The sequence below is a fragment of the Trachypithecus francoisi genome, unplaced genomic scaffold (genome assembly GCF_009764315.1).
Source record: "Trachypithecus francoisi isolate TF-2019V2 unplaced genomic scaffold, Tfra_2.0 Lachesis_group8, whole genome shotgun sequence".
In the NCBI taxonomy this organism is placed as follows: domain Eukaryota; kingdom Metazoa; phylum Chordata; class Mammalia; order Primates; family Cercopithecidae; genus Trachypithecus; species Trachypithecus francoisi.
The window spans coordinates 69,314,032-69,333,731 of record NW_022681473.1 but is presented as its reverse complement, the minus strand read 5'-3'; the positions used below and the strand labels follow the sequence as shown (position 1 = coordinate 69,333,731).

The following is a 19,700-nucleotide window of genomic DNA, read 5'->3' as shown; positions in this document are numbered from 1 at the left end:
CCTGGTCTTATCTTGGTATTCCTATGCTGAACTTGAAGTAGTAGGTTCTCAAGAAAATCCCTACTGATACTTGACTAACATATACACAAATAACCATTCCCTAGTAACATGTATTTGAATAGAAATATATTTTGTATTTGAATAGAAAAAAACATGCTTTTCTAAGTATATTCCTAATTTAAAGGGATACTAGCTGAAAGAAACAAGACTGGTTTTTGTGTCTATTAAACACCTTCCAAGGTGTCTACTTAGTTATTAAACCTGTCCTTTTTCTGACAATTCCCCTACCCCTGTCCTGGCCAGTGGGTCCCTAGCAGACATCCTGGGGGCCAGAGCTTCCTTTGCTGATTGGTCTAGGGGTGGACACCTGATCGCAAATAGACCAGTTTCATTTTCTCTTGAGAAATTGGGGTTGAGGACACTAGAGAGTCTGGACTGGTTGCTTGAGCCAAGAACATATAAACTTAGGAGCCAGTGGGTAACCATGTACCCAGAGAGACAGAGAAAGCAGTCTTCAAAGAGAAAGAAATGAAGGCAAAATGTTCAGAGATGAGGGAGACATACAAAATGGATGCCTGGTTTTTGCCATGTTTATTCCCTGGCTGCTACTCTTTCTGAGGCCAGATTATTCAACTTTTCCATGGGTTCCATGGGAGATAACTCACTTTCTTATCTCCATTTGATCTTGAGTTTGAAATGGGTATCTGCTTTGACAACTAAAAGAAGTCAAATTAATATACTGTGTGACTTACAGAAGGAATTCTTATTACTTTTTAAGTCTCATTACCTTATAATCACATCTACATATCCCAGAATATATGTCAATCAGGCATTACTTAGATGGGGAATTCCTGATAAAGTAAGATGCAGTAGGAGGGTAAGTGGCTTCTTTGCTTTTCAAATTTCTTTTTTTTTTTTTTTTTTTTTTGAGACGGAGTCTCGCTCTGTCGCCCAGGCTGGAGGGCAGTGGCGCGATCTCAGCTCACTGCAAGCTCCGCCTCCTGGGTTCACGCCATTCTCCTGCCTCAGCCTCCTGAGTAGCTGGGACTACAGGCGCCCGCCACCGCGCCCGGCTAATTTTTTGTATTTTTGGTAGAGACGGGATTTCACCATGGTCTCGATCTCCTGACCTTGTGATCCGCCCGTCTCGGCCTCCCAAAGTGCTGGGATTACAGGCGTGAGCCACCGTGCCCGGCCGGCTTTTCAAATTTCTTAATAGTCTGAGTCACAAAAACAGAAAGCAAATAAACGGAGGCTTATTTACAGAGGGGATTGGACATGTCAGACCTTTTTTGGAACCACACAATTGGATTTAAAAGATTTTGAAGAACCAACACATTTGGCAGTTTCCCAAACCATCTATTTTTGAAGATTCTGCTTTCCAGAACTGTATTAAGAATGGCCCTTGTCATGGGCTTTAGCTGTTTCCGACTAGCCAAAACTAAAAACTGGAAGAGACTAAATAAGTATGTGTGCATGTAGAGCAGCCCAGGCCCTGCAAGTGGACTGACTATAAACAATGATGGTCAAATCTATGAAAATAAGATAAAGACCTCGCTCTTCAGAAACAGTGCCAGATGTGTTCAGTGCTTTGTATACCACACTCTTTCAGCCCTGGTATGCCACACCGTGAATTTAGTGTTCACTTAAAATAATCATTTTGAAAACATGCGTGGAAAATACAGAGGAACTGTGAACTGCTAAAATCATTATCTGGTTCAGGAAAGTTTCAGAGGAAAATCTTGGGGCTTTTTCCTAGAATGTTATGAAAATACTAAGTTATACTGATTGCTGCCAACATATTTTCTAACTGTTCTAGGAAAAGAAAAAATAACAGTTTCCAGCTCTTACTCTTGGTTGACACTGGACCTTGGAGATGCTTGCAGGTAATTTGACTGCATCTACTTTCCTTTTTTGGTTTCCAGCTTTTACTCTTGGTTGACACTGGACCTTGGAAATGCTTGCAGGTAATTTGACTGCATCTACTTTCCTTTTTTGGTTAATTGTGTTAAATGTGCCTCATAACTTCTATTCCCAGTGAGGCTGTCATTTAGAAGGGGTGGGTGGGGGCTGAGGGGAAGCTGTTTTAATTCTGGCTTTTGTTTCAGTCACTAAATGTAATGCCACATGATTGTTGACCCAACAATAATCCAGTTAAAAAACAGTCTTCAGAGTTACTACATCATCAGAATTAACCCTGATTACATCAAATTATGTTGAAACAGACCACAGCTGTTTGCCCTGTTGAAGCAACTGCTTGAGAGCTCCTCCGGAAGATACATCTGGGTGTCACTAAGATACATTTTGGGTTTAATTTTGTTTCTCAACACAAATGTAGGAGGGAAACAAACCCTGTTCTGCTGGGGTGCTTGGTGGGAGCTGAAAACCTTGTGATTCTGCCGCAGTCAAAAGTCATCTCAATTACCAAAGAGAAGGGAACCTGAGATCTTTTGTTTCAGTTTTCTATAGGAAGGATGTAAGAGGGAGGAAATTCAAATCTGTTGAGTATTGCTCTTGCCAGCAAAAGGAAGTGGAACTGACTAGTGAGAAGGTGGTGGGATTTTCTTTGGTGGCTGTATGCAGTGGTGTCAACCCAGGAGAGCAGACTGTTCAATTGTGAAGAATTTTGCAAGACGGTTCTTAAAATTTAATATCGTTAAAATTAAGTTGTAATAAAAAAATGGGAAATAAGCATTGGAAAAGATGTGGACAGATTGGAACCCTCATACATTGCTGATGGGAATGTAAAATAGTGTAGCCACTGTGGAAAAAAGTTCAGCAGTTCCTTAAAAAGTTAAACAGTGTCACCATATGACTCAGCATTTTCCTAGATAGATGACTCCTAGATAGATACCTAGATTGAAAACATATGTCCACACAAAAACTTGTACAGGAATGATCGCAACAGCATTATTCATAATAGCCAAAAAGCGGAAACAACTGTAATGTTCATCAGTTGATGAATGGATAAAATGCGGCGTATAAAGAACTGTTAAGTGCTTCAACATGGATGAACCTTGAAAACATTATACAAAGCCAAAGAAGTTAGACACACGAGGTCACATATTGTACGAATATGGTTATTTGAAATGTCTAGAATTGGCAAATCCGTAGAGACGAAAAGTAGGTTAGCAGTTGCCAGAGGATGGGATTAGAGGAATGGAGAGTTAATGCTAACGGATATGGTGTTTCTTTTGGGGTAATGAAAATGTTCTGGAATTAGATAGCTGTGATGGTTGTCAAAGTTGATGAATATATTAGAAACCATGAATTATAAACTTTAACATGGTGATTTTTGTGATATGTGAATATCTTAATTAAAAAATTAAGTTATATAAACTTACAATTAAATAAGTTATATTTAAAAGAAAGGTAGTAACTACCCCAAACCCATCACTTGGCTAATTACTTTACATTTTACTATTATGTTCTTGGTGTTATTTATGTCTATTGTGTCTTTATGTTGGAAATACTAAATAATGGTGTATTACTGTGTATCTCCTAACTCTGTATTCGAGGACATTCACTTGATAGCTTAAAACTGGCCATGGCTGGCAGAGTATTTATGCCACAACAGTTGGTATATACTGTAAATCAAGACACCCACCAACACCACCAGGGAGCCAATTTAAAAATATTTGCCAGCACATCACTGGCTGTATTGCCGGAGAGTCATCTTGAGTAATTCTGGTAGAATTACATAGTTAGATGAGATAAAATCCTGAGGCCTCTAGGTCTCCAACAAAACAAAGACTAGCAAGCCTGCACAGTTACTATGCAGTTCATCAGGTGCAGAAGGAAATGACATTTCTGGTCATCTGTTGAATAAAGTCACTTTGAATTCAGGGGACATGGTTTTCTCCAGCTTCACTAGTGTTGCATCTGGTATAAGGGGTTGAGTGCTAAAGCCTCTGTAGGATTGTCACAGTGAAGCCAGATAACAGAGTAACCACAAAGAGGTTTAATTCTGTAATCCCACAAAGGAGGACGTCTAAAGAGTGTACAACAGGTCACAGTTTGGAAACCAAGGGTTGACAAAGTTGGCTCTCTGGAATCTGGGGGTAGCAGTTAGAAAGTTAAAGAAGTCATTGTTTTTTGAAACTATCCAAGAGTTACAGCCATTTCTTTTTCTTTCTTTCTTTTTTTTTTTTTAAGAATTCGGGGAATCTTATTTTCTTACATGTTTCTGGAATTTTTCATTTTTAAAAAAATGTATTTTTAAGTTCCAGGGTACATGGGCAGGATGTGCAGGTTTGTTATATAGGTAAATGTGTGCTATGGTGGTGTGGTACACCTATCAACCCATGATCGAGGTATGAAGCTCAGCAAGCATTAGCTATTTTTCCTAATGCTCTCCCTCTCCCAACTCCCCCCAACCGCCCCGCACAGGTCCCAGTGTGTGTTTCTGTCCCTGTGTCCTTGTGTTCTCATTGTTCAGCTCCCACTTACAAGTGAGAACATGCGGTGTTTGGATTTCTGTTCCTGTGTTAGTTTGATGAGGATAATGCCTTCCAGCTCCATCCATGTCCCTGCAAAGGACAGGATCTGGTTCCTTTTTATGGTGAGTTACAACCATTTTTAAAAGTGGAACTGCACAGGATTACCTCAACCTACTATGTTCTTCCAGCTAGGCTGTCCCTGTGGGTTTAAACACAATGTAAAGAAAGTGGATGTTAAGTGTTCTTACCACAAAAATGATAACTATATTAGGTAATACATTTGTTAGCTAGATTTAACCATCCCACCATATTTTATATATTTGTATTTATATTTCAAAACATCATGTTGTACACAATAAACACATACGATGTTACCTGACAATTTTTATTAAAAAAAACTACTCCAGCCTCTTACAGGTACCTTCGCAAATACTATTCTCTGGATCAGAGAGCTCTAGATGTTCCAATGCTCTACAGCCCCCACCTGTCATCCTTTAAGGGTTGTTTCCTTCGTTCTCACAATGAACATTGAATGAGTATCTATTCTATGCTGGTACCATGCTGGGAAGCTCTGGGAATACAAAAATGAGGAAGGGCCAGATGTGGTAGCTCATGCCTGTAATCCCAGCACTTTGGGACACCAAGGCAGGAAGATCACTTGAGCCCAGGAGTTCGAGACCACCCTGGGCAACATAGCAAGACATTGTCTCTAAAATAATAATAATAAAAAATAAGTGAGAAAAACACATTTATGTCTTCAAGGAACTCACAGTTCCTTGACAAGGAAATACTTGCAGTACAGTGTGATAATCCAGTTTATATAGGTGCAGTGTGGATATCAAGAAAAGAGTGAACAACTTTGCTGGGGAATGGGGACAGTCAGTTTTAGGGAAAGAGGTCTTGACGTATGTTCAGGATCTAATTCAAGGTAGGAGTTCTCTCTGCAGAGCAAATAAAAGGAGCCAGCACGCAGAGCGTGGTTTGGAAGACTACAGCACTTTCTCAAGGATCTTGACAGTCTTTGTTCTTGGTAGATTATGATGACTGATTTACCAGTGTCAGCAGCAAAGTCCTGGGAGCCAAACTGCCACAGAGCTGTTACCACTGATTCTGGTTATTTTCAAAGGAGAAATTGGGAAAATGGGATTGCTCAAACTTTTCTCTAAGAAAGTTTTTTTTTCTTTGCTATTTATATATATATATGTGTGTGTGTGTGTGTGTGTGTGTATATATATATATGTATATATATATATATTTTGAGATGGAGTCTCACTCTTGTCACCCAGGCTGGAGTGCAGTGGTGCAATCTCAGCTCATTGCAACCTCCACCTCCCAGGTTCTAGCAATTCTCCTGCCTCAGCCTTCCAAGCAGCTGGGATTACAGGTGTGTGCCACCACACCCAGCTAATTTTTGTATTTTTAATAGAATTGGGGTTTCACCATGTTGGCCAGGGTGGTCTCAAACTCCTGACCTCAAGTGATTCACTGGCCTCAGCATCCCAGAGTGTTGGGATTGCAGGCGTGAGCCACCACACCTGGCCAAAAGTTTATTTTCAAAATGTCTCCCACTGGGTATAGTGCCAAGTAACTCTCAGACTATTAGCCACAGACAGGGAGGAAACCCAATTAGGTCTTTAACCCCACCCCAATCCCACTTCTAGATCTCATCCTCAACCAGATGCCCAGAGTTGACTTGAGTAAGTTAGAGTAATTTGATACAGGGAACCATGTGGGCCTCAAGTAACTAGGGGTTAAAGAAGCACACACCTTAATATGCCTGAGAGATGAGTGTCCTGAAAGACACCAGCTGAGGTGGCTCAGCTGGTCACACTGACCTTGGTAAGCAGCACTCAGTTCTGAAATTAACCTGTCAACTAAATTGAAGGGGAGAAAAAGCAGAAGGGCTAGCACACAAACATCCATCCCCATCCCCAGTCCAATCACTGACGTCAGGCCTGGCGTGGGTGGTATTAATCACACCAGCTTGGTGTGCAGTTGAGGACAGCTCTCCTTCCAGCCCTTCAACCCGTTTCTGGGAGCATTCCACCAGCCATGCACCTGCCACTGGCCACAAACCCTCAGCTCCCAGACACGCACGGATGCAGCGATGGACGTTGCTGACAACACTCAAAAGCCACAGTGCACCCTTTAGAACCCCAGGCTTTGTGGGGAGTGAGAGTAGCTAGGAGCGGGGACCAAAGTGGTACCCATGCTCTCTCAGTGTGCATTTCTCTAATCTCTGCAGTGCTCCCTCCTCATAAGATAGTCATTTCCTGAGAATTTAATGAGAATATAAGATTAATGACCCAAAGCACTCTTGGAGCCGGCCATTAATTCCCCCAGGAAATACCAGTGGTCTTTAAACAAAATTGCCTAAATTATGGGCCAGTGATGCATGTCTGCTCAGGGCTTGGGGGTGGGGGGATTGTCACCCCAACTGGTTCCGATAGATGGCGCTTATCTTCATGTAAATCATTCAAATGATTTGTTTTCCATTTTTTTCCCAGCAAAAACCAGGGAGCATTTAAGCAGACACACACAGCAGGGAGTGGAGAGGACTTAGTAAAGGCCCAGACAGGAACCTTCTGTCCAAAGGCTGTTTCCAGGCCTGGCACGCCTCTCAGGCTCAAAAGACTGAACCACTCCAGGGTGCAGCCAGGGACTTCAGCAGCAGTCTTGCTTCCTATGAAGTCCAAGATAGGCACTGGCAGCAAGAGGAACGCAGGATGGAAATCCAGCTGAAGAGCACAGAAAAAAAGCCCCTTTCGGCCGGTCGCGGTGGCTCCCGCCTGTAATCCCAGAACTTTCAGAGACCGAGGCGGGCGGATCACGAAGTCAGGAGATCGAGACCATCCTGGCTAACATGGTGAAACTCCATCTCTACTAAAAAAAAAAAAAATACAAAACATTAGCTAGGCGTGGTGACGGGAGCCTATAGTCCTAGCTACTAGGGAGGCTGAGGTAGGAGAATGGCTTGAACCCGGGAGGCAGAGCTGGCAGTGAGCCAAGATCGTGCCACTGCACTCTAGCCTTCCTTTAATCTTTGGGGAAAGATGTTCAGAGAACCCTTCCCAAAGCTGATAGGTGGTGACTATTGTATTCACATTTCAAGGTCCCTCCTGCCATTGGCCAAACAAGAAACATCAAACGTTTCCATTTCTACATGAAATTGTAAATAACACCATCTTTTCCTAAACAAACAAAATAAGACCTTAAAGAATTTCTGGCAGAATATTACCTAACCCCCAACTAACTCTTGCTAAACAGCCTTCCAGTCTGTGTATTGAATCATATAACTATCAAAGGATGTGTAAAAGACTACTCTTCTGGGGGAAGATAGGGCATACGTCTGCCTGACTTGCACCACAAACCTCAGCTGCAGCCAAACCATGCAGATTTCTTCGACTCTGCAATCCCTGGGACTTGGCATCATGACTCAGATGTGAATGAAGTCAGGATGGATTTATTTTGGTGGGGAGTCACCGCCTCCTGATTGATTTGGCAGACGTTAAGTATTGTGTGTCTTACAGGGATTTAAGGTACTTAAAGCCAGAAGTTAAAATGGCCATCATTCTGGTGGTGGCCCTTCATATGACTTAAGTATCCCCAAATTGGAAGGTTAAGGGAGCTGTGGTCGCAGCCTAACAGTTCTGGCTTTACTTCCCATCCAGCAGCACAGTGAATATTGAAGAAAGTCAGCGAAATGTTAGATCCAGGGGACTGACGGCTAAAACTCCTAGGGTATCTAGAAGAACTAAGTATGTGATAGCGGATTCGCTTTTCCAAACTGAAGAGGGTGAACTTCCCCCAACCTAATCAAGATCTGTTGGACCAAATGATGTTCAACTGCTTGAAACAACTCAGCTGCACAGAGACAGAAATGAACAAAACAGCTTTAGTCTAAGGTTGTGTGGGGCAGCGCAAGATGCTGCTTCTTCGATTCATCTGTCCACACAGCACGGTTCCCCATTGAATAAACAGGTTACTATCCACTTATCAGAGAAGTTAGGGAGGACCTGCCTTTTAATGCTGCTTGGAGAGACACTGTGTCAATGAGCGGGAACGTTGAGGAATTTGGACCCTAATTTCTTGTTCTTCTACACTTGACCTTGCCTTCCAATTCACTATGAAATATATTTACTAGGTTTGCTTCTTCCACTCTACAAATCATGCGAATTTTCTATACTAAACTGTGTTTTCCTAGAGGCAATGTAGGAGGGACTCAGCTGGACTTTGTTTCCAGGCAATGACAGGCTCCCAGGTCGATCCCATTAAGGCAGTGCCCTCATTTTGAATAGCAGATGACTGGGACCCCTCCTCCCCCACACACCTGAATTGGAAACTTGGCTAGGCTTTGTACAAGCCCTTGCCCTTAGGCAGTCCATAAAATGGGAACAATACTGAAGACAATCCTGTAAGCCAAGAGTGCAAAGGCTCCGGCGCGTAGTAGGTCCGTCTCCTCCTCCCGCCGAGGGGCGCCAGAGTTAAGGAACTTCTTGCTGGGAAGGGGGTCCCTCCTTTCAGCAGGAACCTGACCCGCAGAATGGATCGGAAACGCGAGCAGCCCTCGGATCCCTTCCCCGTCGACGTTCGGTGAAAAATCGATCGACGACCGAGGGCGCGCAGTCCCTTCCCCGCACGCCCGCCAGCGCCAGGGGCGCGGCCGCCTCCCCGGCCTCCGCGCCCGCGGCTTGAGGCCTCAGGAGAAAGCGACATTCCGGGGCGCGCCGGCGGCGGTGGCTTTCTGTGTCCTGGCGGATCCCCAGCCCCGCGTCCGCGGCGGCCTCGGGGACGCGGCGGGAGCGGGCGTGGCGAGCGCGCCGGCCTTCCCGCCGCAACTGCCCCCGCGGCGGCCGGGCGGAGAGTGCGGATTGCGCGCGCTCGGGGCAGGGGAGCGGGCGCGCGCGAGGCCGCCGGGCGCGCGCCGCGCCGCCTAGTCCCAGCCGGGCCGCCCGCCCCGCCCCTGGCCTCCCGCGAGCTGCGCACCGCCGGCCGCTGCCCCAGCTGCCCGAGCCCGCGCCCTCGTCCGCGCGACCCAACGGCGGGCTCCAGGCCGGCAGCATGAGCGGCGGCGGCGACGTGGTGTGCACCGGCTGGCTGAGGAAATCGCCTCCCGAGAAGAAGTTGAGGCGCTATGTGAGTGCGGGCGCGGCCGCCGAGGGGCGGGCGGGGGGCGCTCCGAGGCCTGCGGAGGGGCGGGGGGCTCCCGGAGGGGCGGCAGGCTGGGGAGTTCGGGCCCGGAGCTGCGGGGGCCGGGGGCGAGGAGCAGCCGGGGGCGTGTGGGGTACCTGCACACCTGTCACAGGTGCGCCGCCGAGGGGCGGGGCGGGCGGCAGGTTGAGGCTGCGGCTTGTGCTCCGCCAGGCGGGCGCGGCGTCGGCGCCTCCCCAGGCGGTCTGCCCGTAAACTAAATATAGTGTCGAAGTTTGTATTGATGGCTTCTGGAGACCGACAGAGTTGACTCTCGGGGCTGGGGCTCCGCGGCGGCCCCTGGCAGCTTCAGCCCACAGGTCGGGGAGAGGGCGGGAAAGGGGGGCGTAGGCTGTGGGCCCGCGCGGACGGCCCCACAAAGGGCGAGCGCCTCACGCCCTCTCCTTCCCTTTCTCCGCCCGCCCCTCCCGGCCGCCGGCCTCACTCGGTCCGCGGCTGCATCACCGGCAGCGTCAGCGGCATGTGCAGCCCTTGTATTAAGTGACTCATTTGTTTGTCCCCCTTCTCTCCCTTTATTCCGTTCGTCTCTCACAGGCGCCTCCCCCGACCCCGGCGTGACACTGCAGTTTGGTCCCCGTGGCTGGCCCGGGTTTGGGACCGGGCAGCTCCCGGGTGTCTGGGGTCGGGAGAGATCGAGGCTCTCCGCGGCCAGGTGTTGCCAACCCACAGTGTTTACTGACATCGCTGGAACAGCCTCTTCCCTCTAGGTGGGGAACTGGCAGTTTGGGGGAGGTGGAACGGCGTGGCGCTGAGCCGTGGAGTTCTGGCTTTTTTTTTTTAAACCCCTCTCCCCAGAGGATGCCTTGCCTGGTGAGGTCAAAGTACAAGATGGTGCCAGTTACTGAGATTTTGCCGAAATGGCCCTGGGGTAGTCGCGGGAGTTTGGAAGTGGGGGTAAGGTGGCTGGAAGGTTTCAAGGTCTCTCATCTGCTCCGTCTCCGTTTCCCATGAAATGCCCTTGTTTAACGGGCTGTGGTGCCGGACTCCGGGATCACTCCCACAGCCTGGAAGGGAGCCGTTGCCTCCAGCTGCAGTGCATCAAGGGAGCTCGGAATAGACCCTGCCCTCTGTCAGCTGCACCAGTGGCTGTCCATGGGGGGAGAAGCAGAAGCCTACCAGAATTTCCTGTCTTGGCTCCCCAGATCAGAATCAAGGGACTTCTGGCCTCTGGACTGAGGAAGTGACATTCTGTTTTTCAAAGGAAGTGTTGTTGTTGCGGAGTGCAAGTGTGTGTGTCAATGAAATCAGGCTCTTACGTAGATGTTTGCTAGGAAAAAAAAATCTGATTTAGTACATGACTTTTGAAAGTGGACGTGGATTTATAGGAGGGATGAAGCAGTGAATTGTTCATCTCAGTTTGAAAGCTCATTTTTAGGAGTGTCTATGCAGCCAAAGTATAATTATTAAGAAATTTTTTTCCTCTTCAGGCTTGTATCCGTTCGTTAGGAAGGTTGAATACTTTAATTAGGATTAAGGAGCAGTGATTTACTATTAACAATTTAATAAATGTTTTTAAAACTTTGTCCCAGGCCGGGCGCGGTGGCTCAAGCCTGTAATCCCAGCACTTTGGGAGGCCGAGACGGGCGGATCACGAGGTCAGGAGATTGAGACCATCCTGGCTAACATGGTGAAACCCCGTCTCTACTAAAAAATACAAAAAATTAGCCGGGCGACGAGGCGGGCGCCTGTAGTCCCAGCTGCTTGGGAGGCTGAGGCAGGAGAATGGCGTAAACCCAGGAGGCGGAGCTTGCAGTGAGCTGAGACCCGGCCACTGCACTCCAGCCTGGGCGGCAGAGCGAGACCCCGTCTCAAAAAAAAAAACAAACAAACAAAAAAAAACTTTGTCCCAAAGAGCTTCCAAAAATTATCTTTACAAATAGATTTCCATACAAGCTAGTGGAATAGAGTGTCCACAGTAAAAAAAAAAAAGTGACCCTTAGTTTTCAGATTTGAACACTACACTAAACCTTGAAACTTGTTTTTGAAACAATTTGCAAACAGTATGACATTGTACCTCCATTTGACTTACCGCTCCTTGAACGCTCACCCAGACTCTCTTTATGACCCATTTCTTGGGTGTTTTTGTTCCCAAACAACTTTAGTTCAAAATAACCAGGTTTGGAGGCATTTGGGTCAAGCACCTTTTTCACTCATTTGAACGAATCTAGAGTCGTGTGATGGCCTTAGCCTCTCTTTCCCATCTTCCATGCACCTTCAGCCCATCAGGTGTCAGACCTTAACAGCTTTCAGTAACAGCTTTTCTTAGGCTAGGATGTGATGTGTTCACTTGCATGACTGGAAGCCTCTGCCCTTTCGGAAGTTCAGTTTCCCCCCAATTGAAACTGCTGATCTGTGTAACCTTAAGCTTCTGGGGAACAGTATCCTTTTACAGCTACTGTTTTTGGGGGTATTAAGAATTTTTGCATCCTGTTGTAAGTTAAAACTCTGCTAGTTTGCTTATTTCAGTAGAAGCCCGAGTTCATCAGAACCAAACTTGGAAAGTATTTCCCAGCCCCATGGCTGTATATTTACCCCAAAGTAGCTGCTGCTTCTGGTATACATCATAGTCATGTTATATTGTAGACTGAGAAATCCTCATTATAAGAATGCCTCAAGCATATGAGATAAGGGGAAAAAGTAGTTGATGAACTAGGTTATAACTATTTAAAACAATTTTTTAAAAAACTGATTTAATTCGAAGGCTGGGCGCAGTGGTTTATGCCTGTAATCCCAGCACTTTGGGAGGCTGAGGCTGGCGGATCACTGGAGGTCAGAAATTTGAGACCAGCCTGGCCAAAACCCCATCTCTACCATAAATACAAAAATTAGCTGGGCATTGTGGAGGGCACCTGTAGTCCCAGTTACTCAGGAGGCTGAGACATGAGAATCGCGTGAGCCTGGGAGGCTGAGGTTGCAGTGAGCCGAGATTGCACCACTGCACTCCAGCCTGCGTGAGAGAACGAGACTCCAGTTCAAAGAAAAACAAAAAACTTATTTAATTCAGAAAGACAAGGAGGTGCAGAGGGGGGAAACATCTTAGAAGAAGCAAAGGCAAATGAGCAATTAGTTTTCAGGGATTTTTTCATCAGCCTTTTCTAGTTAATTATAAGTATAAAAGATCTATCTGCTATTTGCTGAGTGCTCTGGAGAAATTACAAAAAATGACTTTGGAAAATGCCGACTATTGCCGCTGGGGCATCCTGATACGGTTGCAGTGGGAGGTTGGCAGGAGTAACAACCCTCCCATCGTGCCTCAGTGTATTTGTGTGTGTATGCATGTGCATGTAAATGCATATACACGTACATGTATATAAATCTTATACAGAATTTTCTTGAGGAAAAACATTTTATTAATATGACCTACACTGCATTGTAATTTTCTATCAATTTCACTGGGTGAAAAGATTTAGGGAATAAAATTGACAGACTGCCCCCTGGTGGCTAACTTGAAAGTTGTGCACAAATTTTAATGAACAACTGCATTAAGGTAACAGTAATTGTTTATTTCCATTGTATTTATTAAATATACTTATTAAATCTGTGTCCCAGGTACTTGATCAGGTGCTTGGAATAAAAATTCAGTAAATAAAAAAAAAAAACATTAATCCAGACTTTCAGTCTTAGCAATGGCTTTGCCTTCTCCTTCGCAAAGAAAATTGAAATGATGAGGGAGTAGTTGTCTGTACGTCCATGAATGGCCACACTTTCAAATTTACCTATATCTGCATAATTCCTTTCTTTCTTCTTTCTTTCTTTCTTTTTTTTTTTTTTTTGACAGAGTTTCGCTCTTGTTGCCTAGGCTGGAGTGCAACGGCACAATCTGGGCTCACTGCAACCTCTGTCTCCTGGGTTTAAGAGATTCTCCTGCCTCAGCCTCCCAAGTAGCTGGGATTATAGGCATGCGTCACCACGCCTGGCTAATTTTGTATTTTTAGTAGAGATGAGGCTTGACCACGTTGGTCAGGCTAGTCTTGAACTCCTGACCTCAGGTGATCCGCCCACCTCAGCCTCCTGAAGTGCTGGGATTACAGACATGAGCCACCACGCCCAGCCTGCGTAGTTCCTTTGTGGTTTCCTTAGAGTGGATGAAGTGCATCTTCTATCTGAGCTAATCTTGCTACTTATACTTTGAATCATATCTTCTCCTCCCTACTCAAATAATTCTTATCCTGTAACACATCTTCAACTTCTTTCCCTCTCTGTACTCTCTCCTTTTCTTCAAGGTAAACTTGGTGGTGGTTTATGCAGTCTTCCTTTCTCCCACCTTTTTCTCAGTCTGCTGCAGTGGAAACCTACTTTGTTATTTACCAAAGCTATTCTCACAAAGGCAGCAGCGATACCCAGGTCACTAAATTCAGAGGATGATTTTTTACTCCTCATTTTAATTAATCTCTTCACTGCTGGGTCGTAGTTGACCACCCTTTTTTAAAACACCTTCCTCTTGTCTTGGGTGACACTATAAATGCCTGGTTTTTCTCCTTTTCTGGCTACTCTATATCTCCTTTGCTAGACTGACCCCCTTTATCCAGTCCTTAAAGGTTGAAGCTTCTGGCCAGGCGCGCTGAGAGGCTGAGGTGGGCAGATCACGAGGTCAGGAGATCGAGACCATCCTGGCTAACACGGTGAAACCCCGTCTCTACTAAAAAAAAAATACAAAAAATTAGCCAGGCATGGTAGCGGGTACCTGTAGTCCCAGCTACTTGGGAGGCTGAGGCAGGAGAATGGCATAAACCTGGGAGGCGGAGCTTGCAGTGAACAGAGATTGCGCCACTGTGCTCCAGCCTGGGTGACAGAGCCAGACTCCGTCTCAAAAAAAAAAACAAAAAAACAAAAAAAACAGTTGAAGCTCCTTTATAGTTATAATGGCTGTGTGATTTCTCCCCTTTGGCAACCGTGTCCATTCTACTGGCTTCAGTTATCATTTGCATGGTGGTCATCAAGTTAAATTTCCATCTCAGAGTTGTGTTCTGAACTTCAGACTTACATATCCAAGTGTTAACTGGGCATCTCTATTTGAATGTTTCCCAGTCAACACAAACTCACCACTTCCAAAACTAAACTCTTCTTTGTTCATCTCTTGACTCCACATCTGCTCAGTAAACAGTGCCACTAAGCACCCACTTGTTCAAATGAGAAACTTGGGCATCATCTTTTACTCCCTGTCACCCACTATCCCACATCTAATCTGTCACCAAAACCTGTTAGTGGTATCATCTAAGTATCTTTTGTTTATATGCTGCTTCATCCCCACTGCCATGACTTTTAGGATTAATTATTTTAGTAGCCATCTGTTGAGCACTTACTTTGTACCAGGCACTATGCTTAGACCATTGATCTTTTAATATAGTAATTTAGCCATATAATAATGGAAGCGACTTGCCCAAAGTCATCTAGCTTTGTCCTAAAGCCTGGGCTTTTAAAAAAAAATTAAACATTTCATTTTGAGGTAATTCTATATGCACATCTAGTTGTAAGAAATAGTAAAGATTTATGCAACCATTATCCAGTTTTCCTTAATGGCAACATCTTTCAAAATTATACTACAATATCACAATCAGTATATTGACAATGATACAGTCAAGATACAGTACACTTCCATTATGATGGGATTTTGTATGTTGCCCTTTTATAATCATATTCACTACCATCCCACCTCTACCACATCCTTAATCTATGACAACCACTAATCTGTTCTCTGATGTTTCATGTGTGTTATTTAAATGGATTTATGCAGTACTTAAGATTTTGAACTTTTTTTAAATTCAGCATAATTCTCTGGAGATTCATCCTCATTTCTTTTTTTTTTTTTTTTGAGACGGAGTCTCGCTCTGTCGCCCGGGCTGGAGTGCAGTGGCCGGATCTCAGCTCACTGCAAGCTCCGCCTCCCGGGTTTACGCCATTCTCCTGCCTCAGCCTCCGCAGTAGCTGGGACTACAGGCGCCCGCCACCTCGCCCGGCTAGTTTTTTGTATTTTTTAGTAGAGACGGGGTTTCACCGTGTTAGCCAGGATGGTCTCGATCTCCTGACCTCGTGATCCGCCCGTCTCGGCCTCCCAAAGTGCTGGGATTACAGGCTTGAGCCACCGCGCCCGGCCTCATCCTCATTTCATGTATCAACTGTTACTGTTTTTTATTGCTAGGTAGTGTTTCATGGTATGGATGTACCACAGTCTGTTTATTTAACCATTCACCCATTAGTTCTCATTTACATTTCCCTTGTGGTTAATGATGCTGAACATCTTATCATATGATTATTTGCCGTCTGTATATCCTCTTTGGTCAAATGTCTTCAAGTATTTTGAGTATTTTCTATATAGGTTTTTTTTTTTTTTTTTTTTTTTTTTTGAGACGGAGTTTTGCTCTTGTTGCCCAGGCTGGAGTGCAGTGGCATGATCTCGGCTCCCTGGGTTCAAGTGATTCTCTTTTTTGTTGTTATTTTTTTTTTTTTCTTTTCCTTTTTTGAGTTGGATTCTCGCTCTGTCACCAGGCTGGAGTGCAGTGGCACAATGTTGGCTCACTGCAACCTCCGCTTCCCAGGTTCAAGTGATTCTCCTGCCTCAGCCTCCTGAGTAGCTGGGACTACAGGCGTGCACCACCACGACCAGCTCATTTTTGTATTTTTAGTAGAGACAGGGTTTCAGGATGTTGACCGGGATGGTCTCAATCTCTTGACCTCATGATCCGCCCGCCTTGGCCTCCCAAAGTGCTGGGATTACAGGCGTGAGCCACTGCGCCTGACTTTCTGGGTTTTCTTTTTTCCTACACATTTTATAGGTTTATGTTTTTCCTTTAAGTCCATGATCCACTGTGAGTTAATTTTCATGTAATATATGAGACTTATAGTATCCTGTATTATGCTTTCAGTGTCTGCAGGGTCTGTAGTGGGTCTATTGCTTTATTTATTTTTTTAACTCTTATTCCTGCATACCGACATTGCTTCATTATTATTTTTTGTTCTTTTATTAAAGAAGCCTGATTCCTCTACTTTATTCTTATTTTTCAAAGTGTTTTAACTATTCTATTTTCTTTACCTTTCAATACAAATTTTAGAATAATCTTGTTTATGCAAAAAAAAAGTCTTGCTGAGATTTTGATAGGAAGTGCATTAAGCCTGTGTACCAATTTAGAATGAAATTACAACTTTATTAAATCTTCCAATCCATGAATTTATTTTAAATTTATTTATATTATCTTCCTTGATTTCTTTTTTTCTTTTCTTCCCCTCGCCTGTCCCCAACCCCCCACTCCCCACCCCGACAGAGTCTTGCTGTGTCACCTGGGCTGGCGACAGTAGCACAGTCATGGCTTATTGCAGCCTCAAATTCCTGGGCTCAGCCTCCTACTATCTCAGCCTCCCAAGTAATTGGGACGACAGCTACCTACCACCGTACCTGGCTAATTTTTTTTATTATTTGTAGAGACAGGGTCTCCCTATGTTGCCCAGGCTGGTCTCAAGCTCCTGAGCTTAAGCAGTCCTCCCGCCTTGGCTTCCCAAAGTGTTGGGATTATAGGTGTGAACCACCATGTCTAGTCTTCTGGAAGAGATGGTGTAGAACTGGTATAATTCTTTAAACCTTTGGTAGAATTCTCCAGATTAAACCATCTGGATCTGGAAATGTCTTTGTTAGGAATTTTTTACATTTTTAATGTAATTTCCTTAATAGATACAGGGTTATTCAAATTTTCTACTTCATATTGGGTGAATTATAGAAGTTTGTTTTTCAAGAAATTGGTCCGTTCTGTCTAAGTTGTCACATACATGTGAGTGGAGTTATAGTATCCTGTATTATGCTTTCAGTGTCTGCAGGGTCTGTAGTGGGTCTATTGCTTTATTTATTTTTTTAACTCTTATTCCTGCATACCGACATTGCTTCATTATTATTTTTTGTTTGTTTTTTGAGTCAGGATGTCACTCTGTCACCCGGGCTGGAGTGCAATGGCACGATCTCAGCTCACTGCAACCTCCACCTCCCAGGTTCAAGTAATTCTCCTGCCTCAGCCTCCTGAGCAGCCGGGATTGCAGGCATGTGCCACAATGCCCAGCTGATTTTTATATTTTTAGTAGAGACAGGGTTTCACCATATTGGCCAGGCTGGTCTCAAACTCCTGACCTTAAGTGATCTGCCCACTTTGGCCTCCCAAAGTGCTGCAATTACAGGCATGAGCCACTGTACCCGGCCTCTGATGTTTTTTATATAGGAGTTTAAATTATTCATTTGAGACTTTTCCTCTTAATGTATTCATTTAGTGCTATAAATTTCCCCCTCAGCACTGCTTTAGCTGTGTCCCACTAATTTTGTTAAGTTGCATTTTCAATTTTTATTTGCTCAGTGTATTTTTTTTTTTTTTTTTACTTTCCTTGAGACTTTTGTCTTTGACCATGAATTATTTACAAGTACATTGTTTAGTTTCCAAATGTTTGGAGATTTTCTCATTATTTTTCTGTTTCTGACTTTTAGTTGGAGTTCATTGTGGGAGCAGAGTAAGTTCTATTTGATTTCAGTTATTTTTAACTTGTTAAGGTTTGTTTTATGGCTGAAAATGTGGTCTATCTTGCTTTAGGTTCCATGGGTACTTTGAAAAGAATGTTTACTCTGCGATTATTGGGTAAAGTATTTTATAAATGTCAATTAGATATTTGATAGTGATACATTTAATTCTATATCCTTGCTGATTTTTCTATCCAGTTCTTCTGTCGATTGTTGAGAGATAGGGGTTGAAGTTTCCAACTATAATTGTGAATATTTCCATTTCCCATTTCAGTTCTGTCAGTTTTTATTTCACATATTTTATTTTTTTATTATTTTTTTTGGAGATGGAGTTCTGCTGTTGTTGCCCAGGCTGGAGTGCAATAGCACGATCTTGGCTCTCCGCAACCTCTGCCTCCTGGGTGCAAGCAATTCTCCTGCCTCAGCCTCCCAAGTGGCTGGGATTACAAGCATGTGCCACCACACCCGGCTAATTTTGTATTTTTAATAGAGACAGGGTTTCTACATGTTGGTCGGGCTGGTCTCGAACTCCTGACCTCAGGTGATCTGCCTGCCTCAGCCTCCCAAAGTGCTGGGATTACAGGCATGAGCCACTGTACCCAGCAGTGTTTCACGTATTTTAGAGTCTCTGGTAATTTCTTTTGCTCTGTCTACTTGTTATCTATTATTATAGCCTATATCTGATAATACAGTTATTCCTGCTTTCCTTTTATTGATATTCACATGATACATCTTTTTCCATTCATTTACTTTCAACCTACCCATATCATTGTATTTGAAGTGATTTCTTATAGGTGGCATATTGTTGGGGTGTATTAATCCATTCCTGCACTGCTGTAAAGAACTACCTGAGACTGGGTAATTTACCAAGAAAAGAGGTTTAATTGGCTCACAGTTCTACAACTGTGTAGGAAGCATGGCTGGGGAGGCCTCAGGAAACTTACAGTCATGGTGGAAGGTGAAGGAGAAGTAAGCACATCTTACATGGCTGGAGCAGGAGGAAGAGGGTGAGGGGAGAGGTGCTACACACTTTTAAATAACCAGATATCACAATAATTCACTATCACAAGAACAGCACCAAAGGGGAAAGCCACCTCCATAATCCAATCATTTCCCGTCAGGCCCCACCTCCAATATTTGGGGATTACAGTTTGACATCAGATTTGGGCAGGGACACATACCCAAACCATATCATGGTGCATGTTTTTAATCCACTCTGCCGATTTATGTCTTAATTGGCATATTTAAATTTACATTTAATGTAATTTCTAATATGTTAGAGCTTAGTTCTGCTATTTTATTTTTTGTGTTCTGTTTTCGTTTGTATTCTTCTTGCCTTCCTGTGAGTTTCTTGAATATTTTTTAGAATTCTATTTTAATAGTGTTTTTGAGTGTATCTTTCTATATAGCTTTTTTAGTGGTTGCTCTAGGTATTATACTGTACATACAACAATCAGTTGGTGTCATCTTATAATCTAAATGAAGTCTGTATCATCATTTTGCAAGTTTAAGTGTAGAAACCTTACCTCCCTTTTGCCCTCCTCCATGTATGATTGTCTTAA

The 19,700-nt window shown here is 44.2% G+C and overlaps 1 protein-coding gene and 1 long non-coding RNA gene across 3 annotated transcripts in view; both read left to right on the top strand.

Moving 5' to 3' along the window:
- The first annotated feature begins 1,204 nt into the window (after positions 1–1,204).
- Positions 1,205–3,339, top strand: LOC117079952. The gene is made up of 2 exons (XR_004435660.1): positions 1,205–1,886; positions 2,109–3,339. It is a non-coding gene; the product is annotated as an uncharacterized LOC117079952 (long non-coding RNA).
- A 6,034-nt stretch (positions 3,340–9,373) lies between these two features.
- The window catches only part of GAB2 (GRB2 associated binding protein 2), a 200,819-nt gene continuing 190,492 nt past the window's right edge, over positions 9,374–19,700 (top strand). The window contains exon 1 of one of the 2 annotated variants that reach the window (XM_033204327.1): positions 9,374–9,575. In XM_033204327.1, the coding sequence (XP_033060218.1) occupies positions 9,501–9,575 (75 nt within the window). In that variant the 5' untranslated portion in view covers positions 9,374–9,500. The remainder of the gene's footprint in view (positions 9,576–19,700) is intronic. The other variant, XM_033204328.1, reaches the window with a different exon arrangement.